Raw genomic sequence first — 8,476 nt, 5'->3', positions numbered from 1 at the left:
ACTTGAAACTCCAGGTTTTTGTATGTTATATTTTTGGAGATACAGAGATACTATATTGAAAATTGCAGGTACGTAATTACTAAAATTATATGGTTTTCTGATTTATTACCTCATCTGCCTAATAAGGATTTACTATTGCTTAATTAGGGTTTTATAGCATCAGAAATAAATTTCCACTTTCCTCCTTATTTCAATATTTCATCATTTTTACCTTTTCTAAATTTTTTTCACATGCATGCAAACACAAGTTGAAATTCCAGGATCTTCTATATGTGTTTTACTTTCAGGAGAAGATCATCAATTACAGATCACAAGTATGTGTTCATATTAAAGGGTTTTCAATGCTTTTTCTCCTTGATTTGCTTAATTATGTGCTAATAGTGCTCGAAAAATATTCTCATTGTATGCGCATTGAACATATTTAATTCTGTAAGTTGAAATTAAACATATGCTGTAATTACCTTCAGTGTTCTTGCTCGGATGTTTTTTGATATGCCGAACTATCTATAAGTACAAGTTGAAATTTAAGCATATGTGAAGTTAATACATTAATGTGTACATGTATTTCTATCTCCTTTCTTTAGAAAAAGCTCTATCAAATGTTTTTCTGTGTGGTAGCTCATAACCTAAAATTTATAATTTCCAAGTTTTGTTTCAAATTTGATAATATTTTTTAAATAATGTGTTATTGTTTTGTGAATTGCGCGACACTCAAAAAATCTTTGACAATATATTTTTACACATTTTTTATTTTATCATCAATCATCAATTATTAACTTATTGCTAAAAATTTCTTCACATAAATGTGTATTTTTCATGCACACATCGAGTGCATCGGGAGTACTAGTGAGTAGATAAAGAAACAAGATAAAAGACTAGGCAAATTTCCTTCCATGAGGCATCTAAAGTGCAATATGTATAAGAATTTGGATAGCATAAGTTTTAATATAGCTCTAGACTGCCTTCAGCAAGGATCGCTCTTTGAAACATTAACAAAACAAAAGCCTTACCCAAAAATCTTTAGGGTTGGCTAAATGATCTCGATCTCTCCATTTAGATTAAGAACCATAATATGCTTTATAAATTGTAACTGCCTCTATACATATCTTTTTAAGTTCTCACTCACCGTTATGATCCATCAATACTACTTTATCACTTCTCTTAACCGGCACAATGATGAAATCATATAAACTAGTTCTTTTTCATTTTTTCCCCCTAAATTGGAGTACCAATCAACCTCTAACTTCTGATCGATACAATCATTTCTTATCCTATATTTGTCACCACTCAATCGTCTCAACATCCACAATTAAGCTAAAATTTTTTGGACAAGTCACTTCTTACTTCAAATAATTAAGCTAGACAATCTTCCATTAATTTTTCATTGGTATTCAACAATAACATAATACCACAGAAAAGCTTCTCTACTTTAACGTTCATGTCTTGATTCTATGAATACGGTCCTCAACCTCATAATCACAGGAACAAATTAATCCTAAACAGTGAAATTAGTCATTCTTCAGCTATCTTGTCCATAATTATGAACCACATCCTCATTTATCCTCGCCTTTATAAAGCTTTGACCTTATTAATTCACTTCTGCCATGCTAATTCTAAGCCTTCGTTTAGATTCTTAGGCTTTCTTCTAAGCTTCATGTCTTAACAACTAATATGATTCCTTCCATTCATGCACACGATACATTATGGCACATGCTAGAAATCCTAGTCTCTACAATTCTGCCAAGCTAAAGCCATTTAAAAACAAAAACCAGATGTTGAGAGGTTTTTATATTTAAAACAAGAAGAAGATGAGGAGGGGTAGAGAGGTTTTTATATTTAAAACAAGAAGAAGATGAGGACGGGTAGAGAGGTTTTTCTATTTAAAACATATGCACGTCCACAAATGGTGAGATGAGGAATGATGAGATGTTTTTGTATTTACAACATGTGCATGTCCACAAAAAGAGAGATGCCTCATCAGATTGTAGACTATTGCTAGTGCATCTATATCCACAATTTCTCTTTCTACATTTAGGATTGGTTTGTAGGAAAGCATGGAAAAATATTTCAAGTAAGCTAGGTCGAGCTTGATAATTCCTTTTCTTGTTCAGATATAATGGCAGCTCTTCTTATCTCTCTAATCAGAAAATCATGAGTCATTACAGATTTGATACCAGTGTATATGTGAGAGAAAGAGAGAACTGTGCATGTGTTTGTGCAAAAGATGGAGTTTGCGTGTAGTGCAGGAGGCGTAGGTAGAGAAAGAGAGTGTGTGCGCATGCGTGAGTGTATGCGCGTGTTATGAAATGTAATGTGCCTGAAAACATTAAATCAAGTGAATTTGAACTTTCTTATTTATGCATCAAGTAGTAGAAAACTAAAGGTCTGGTAAGCAGTATCTTAGTTGGATCTATAGTTTGGTGCATACAAATTCTTCATCCAAACATTGGATCATCAATCATGATCGAGACAATATAAAATCTTACACTTTGTCAAGTCCCATACCTTTCTAAATTGTTAGGTAAATGGCTTTCTAGTTTTCCAACGACTCTAAATAATTAACAATCAACTTGAATGGAATGGAACTTTAATTTGGTTTTTTTTTCTTTTCACTGGACTTAACAGGAAGGCCCTCCTAAAGAAGCCAAATATTTGACATATATATACGCACACAGACAAATGCATGCACATACACACACACACACACACGGCATGTAGATGTGTGTCTCATATTTTATGAATTTTGGTCTATTGATAGCAATACGAATGTAATCTTAACCTATGATAAATAAACATTTCATACATTTAAATTTATATACAGGCATGTATACATAGTTTCAACATCTTATAGATCACCTAAAGAGCTCAATAAACCCCATGTGTATATTTGATGTTTGAAACTATAATTAGAAAATATTTTTGTCTGCGTTATAATTTAAAATAAGAGGGTGAGCCTTGGTGCAACGGTAAGGTTATTGCCTTATGACGTAGTGGTCATGTGTTCAAATCCTGGAAACAGCCTCTTCGCATACGGGGGTAAGGCTGCTTACACCTGACGCCCCCAAAGCCCACAATGTTGGGAGCCTCGTGTACCAGGCTACCCTATTATAATTTAAAATAAATTTGAAAAAGCAAAAAAAATAAAACTTAAAAAGGATATGAAAATATGTGTGATGCCTATAAAGCATGTAATGTAACCGACAATCGTAGTAATACACCCATAAAGTGTTAAAAGAAAGTTGCATCCAGAAAATCTTATGTTGATAGAAGTCAAACACAGATATAGGCATATAGCTTCATGATAGAAATGTTGGAGCACATTGGTATTACTATAATGTGAAACAGGAAGACATCTCATGCCAATTGTCATTTGCCAACCAAAACCCACAATTAATACCTTAGCTGCACAGTCAACACGTGCCATGAGTATAATCCCCGGATACACTGCATTTGGCCCATTGAAAAGTCTTGCAACCTTCTCATAATGTGGCTGTAAATTGTCTCTCAAGAGAGATAAAGTTAGTACTTGAAGTGCTTTGAGCATGTAGCTTAAAAAATTAAGCGCTTGTACCTTATAATTTCTGCATGCAGGACACCTGTAGAACAAATAAGGTAAATAATTAATGACTCCAAATATAACTATCAAACTGTACCATGACAAAAAGAATGGTGAACTTCATACTGATATCTTAATAATGAAAATGAAGAGAAGTAAATTAACTATTAGACAGTTATTTTCTAATTACAATACACAACCATAAGTCATATCCTTCTCCGGCTCAATCATCAAAGCAATATTAATAATATATAAATTTAGCTATTATATGAAACTATAAATTCATGTTAGAAAAAAATGACCTCTGTTAAAACAAATAATCCAGTCTTTTATTGGCTACATCATGTATGATACTTTCCCCAATCAAATATTGTAGTATATGAGATATCAGGACACGGCACATGTGTTTACTTCGTCCGACGATTACAAATGCAGACATTTTTTTTCATCTTGCAAATATGTACAAGACAAAAATAGACTATGTTAAAAAAAAGGCCCAAGCTTTTTTTTCTTTAAAATTCAGGTTCCTTCCTTTATATATTAACAACAAGTCAACAACTAAGCATATTGTGGCCGTACGCATCGTCCCTCATATAGTATATATGTATATGAGAATAATCGGTATATTGTATGAGAAGACTCTCTCATATACAATAATGTGATTCAATATCAACCAAATGAATAAATGGGCAGAGAGAAATTCTCATAACCACGCTTGGTTGGTTGAGAATAAGTCACACCATTGCATATGAAAGAATCCTCTCATATGACAAATATATATATATATATATATATATATATATATATATATATATAGAGAGAGAGAGAGAGAGAGAGAGAGAGAGAGAATAATGGATATCCTTGTCATATGAGAGGATTCTCTCATATGAGAGTGATGTGACTTAATCTCCACAAATGAATAAAGGCGAGAGAAACCTTGTAGTAATACTTGGTTGGTATTGAGCCACATCATTGTATATGAAGGGATCCCCTCATATGACAAAGCCAGTGATACACATTAACCTTACACACACACATATGGTTATGAGGTGGCGGCTCATTTAGCATAATGAGCTACCAAGAGATAGAGTGGTGAGGTCCACACCTTTTATGTGACCAGCAAAGTAGGCCTCACCACATGGCTATCTCTCAGTAGCTCATTTAACAAAATGAACCGCCTCTTATATATATGTGTGTACGCACGCGTGTATGTACATATATGTGCATATACTAACATACATATAGTATATATGATTCGATGTTTATGAGGTGAATATTCATTTAGCAAAACAAGCTATCAAGACATAGAGATAGTGAGACCTACAACTTTGATGTGACTAGCAAGGTGAAGCTCACCACATGACTATCTCTTGATAACTTATTTAGCAAAATGAGCCCTACCTCATACGCATTTTTCATATGTATATGCGTATGTACATATATGCGCATATACTTACATACATATAATATATATATGCCTTGATGTTTATGAGAATAATGTGTATCATTGGCTTTGTTATATGGGGGACTCCCTCATACAGAATGATGTGACACAATCTCCACTAAGTAAATAAAAAAGGAGAGAAAAACCATCATAGCCAAACTTGATTGAGATTCATCCACATTATTACATGAAGGAATCCTCACATGTGACACATGATACTCATTAATCCCTATATATATATGTGTGTGTGTGTGAAGGAATATAGGTATGCTTGGTACCAAGCACAAACATAGTACTTAATAGTGAGGTGACTCATTCTCATCCACTTATTTAAAGGAAGGGATCATATTCACATGAGTTAAAAAATTAAAGGGTGGTTATTTTCAAGTGGGGACCATTTGAATGAGTGAAAGAGAATGAGTCACCTCACTACTAAGCACCAAGTTTGTGCTCGGTACCATACATACCCATTTTTCTCATATATATATATATATAGAGAGAGAGAGAGTAAAACTCTTGTCAACTTAAGTGGATTGAGTGCTCCGTCCACCAAACTTTTTAACCGTTAGATCGTGAATCTTGATTAAAATAAAGATACTCATTTATTACAAAGGTATTCTTAGAATTAATAAAAAAGGAAACCCAAAGTTACTTAATATGGACAGAAAAATAATAAGAGACCCTCTTCCCATCATTGCTTCCCATCCTCTTCCCGTCATTGCTTCCCGTCATTTCTTCCCTCCACCTACATCCTGAACTTGGTTACAGGTAAAAAAATGTATAATCACACCAAAGAAAAAGATACACAAATACAAAACATCATAAATTAATTGCCAGCTAGATTAGAATTGAGGCACATGTCGTGATAGTCGTTGAGAGCTTCGAAGGGCTGGGCTCGCGACAGAGGGAACAAGAGATGCACATGGCAATGAGAAGAGGACCGATTGCACGGAATTGAGTGTGATCTCGGTTTGAAGCATGAAGTTAGGCATGACCTCGGATTGAAGTGCATGGCAGTGAATCAAATTCAAACCATTGCAATCATTGAATTTTTTTTTCCTTCTTCATGTTGCCCTAAGAAAAAGAAAGCTGAAACTTTTTCTTATTTATGTGTTATCGTAGATAAGGTTGATATGAACAAGAATTAAGTCGAATTGAGGCACTCGCCATGGTGAAGCCAGAACGTGAATTTTTGTTTCTTTCTCTCTGTTGCCTAAAAAACGTGGAGGAAGAGGAACATTAATTGCTTATTTTGTTAATGTCAATTTTATCCTTTTGTAATAAATGAGTATCTTTATTTTGATCAAGATCTTTACCAAGATTCACAATCCAACGGTTAAAAACTTTGGAGGACGAAGCACTCGGTCCACTTAAGTTGACAAGAGTTTTACTCCATATATATATATATATATACATATAGGGTGTAACTAAGTTAGTTACACAGGTCCATAAAAATACACATTTGCCCATGAATATTAACGATCCACACCATTCATTATGATAAAAATTCATATCGATAAAAAATTCATATAGATTAAATATTTCTAGTTTATACATCTAAAACCTAGAAATGAACAATCTGTAATGATCTAAAATATTGATTATTTTAAGTTGTTTGAACTATAGGATAAAAAATTCCAAACCATGTGATTTTTTATCCACATACATTTGATGACACTAGTCAAGATGCACGTACGTTGTACATGGTTAAAAACCTTGATTGTTTCCTTTGGGATGTGTTTATTATAACTCAGTTGCTTGATAATTTGTTTACGATAAACTCGACATAGTTATAGATGTGTACACTTCCATAACCATGGCCTAATACATCATAAGAATCACATCTCTCAGAAATTTTCATTATTGCTCAATATATCTATGCATTATGCTGAAAACACCATGGAAGTTTATAAAACCAGGAAAAAACCCCTCAAGAGTTTTGAAAATTGCATAAAAATATCTTGAAATTTCAAAAAATTACAAATACACGTTAAAATTTTCAAAAACTTTCAATCATTACAATGAAGATCACATAATTGCAAAAATGGTCGAGAAAAGTTTTAAATTTTTTGGGTGTCTTTTGCAATTTTCTAAACTTCCAGTGTTTTTTGCAAATTTCTAATTCATAGATTTTCAATATGCCTTTTGCATCCTTAATTTTTAATAAATTTTCAAAAATTTATGGTGTTTTTTGTAATTTAGTAACTTTCGGGATATTTTCTACAAATTTTAAACTTTTCAAGGGGTTGTTCATAATTCCTATATTTTCAATGTATCGTTTGTAGGCTTGAAATTCTCAGGGTATTTTGTTTATAAATTTTGAGTTTGAGTGCTTCTTTGTAATTTTTAAAAATTTCAGGGTCCTGTTTACATATTGCAAATTGTTTAACTGTTTTATTTCTCTAAATGTGTTAACTGAATCCATCTCCACATAAGACCAAACTACTATATAGATTGTCTGAAACTTTTTGCATATATAAACTATTGCTTAGAGTAATTGATGTGCATATAATAAGAACCACTTCCTCTTAAAAGATCTTCATTATTGCTCGACATAAATGGCCTGAAGCCCAAAAGGAGTCAGATCCGAACTCATAAACAACTCTTTTTCTTCCTACATTACGAACGTTGTGTCTCCCTTCTCCAAATTAACGAACAAAGATGGAATCCCTAACCCTAACAAATTACCTGAATCTCTCCCCCAATTCTAAAGGGTCCCTCTACGACCGAGGATCTCAAATCAAAAGGTACCACCTTCTTCCCAACCAATTATATCTCAATTTAACATCTCATTGATCAATTTCTTGTCACTAGTTGAGGGCTCACAAAGACTAGTTAGAATTGTGCATGAATCAGTCTCTAGAAAATTTGGTTCGGAGCTGGGGATTTATTCCTTAGCTATCTCTTTGTTGTAATTCAGGTATTTTCAATGTGCGGTTAGGTTTGAAATTCTAAGGGTGTTTTTTGTAAATTTTGAATATTTAATTTTTTTGCTACAAAATTTTTAGGGTGTTTTCTACAAATTCCATAATTTTCAGATGGATGTTTGTAATTCGTAGATTTTTAGTGTATTGTTTGTGGATTTATAATCTTTTTGACGTTTTTATAAATTTTGAATTTTTAGAGATGTGCATAATTTATACAATTTGAGTTTCATTACTGAAGGTAGTAAAAGTAATGTCTATAAATTTAGACTAAATAAAAGTTATTAACTTCTCATGGATGTAGATTTTTCTTTTCTTTGTAGTCTGAACCACGTATATCTGTATGTTTGCGATATTTTATATATGATGTTTATCTTTATGCAACGCACACATAATATCAAATAAACAATTTGAAATAGGAAAAATTTTAAATTAAGTATAATTTTATAAATATAAATACAGGTTTGATACATTTTAAATAGAAAAATATTAAAAAATTGAAGAAAAAAAACCCATGGGATGGTCGTGGGCCAGTTCCGGCCAGGCCCGCCT

The 8,476-nt window shown here is 32.7% G+C and overlaps 1 protein-coding gene across 1 annotated transcript in view; it reads right to left on the bottom strand.

Moving 5' to 3' along the window:
• LOC109850504 (sulfhydryl oxidase 1-like) overlaps positions 1–8,476 on the bottom strand; it is a 20,602-nt gene that overhangs the window by 11,115 nt on the left and 1,011 nt on the right. The window contains exons 2-3 of the mRNA XM_020420861.1: positions 3,572–3,596; positions 3,398–3,490 (exon numbers count right to left, since the gene is read on the bottom strand). Of these exons, the coding sequence (XP_020276450.1) occupies positions 3,398–3,490; positions 3,572–3,596 (118 nt within the window). The remainder of the gene's footprint in view (positions 1–3,397; positions 3,491–3,571; positions 3,597–8,476) is intronic.

The sequence above is a fragment of the Asparagus officinalis genome, chromosome 1, assembly GCF_001876935.1.
Source record: "Asparagus officinalis chromosome 1, Aspof.V1, whole genome shotgun sequence".
Lineage (NCBI taxonomy): Eukaryota > Viridiplantae > Streptophyta > Magnoliopsida > Asparagales > Asparagaceae > Asparagus > Asparagus officinalis.
This window is presented reverse-complemented; position numbering and strand designations above follow the sequence as displayed.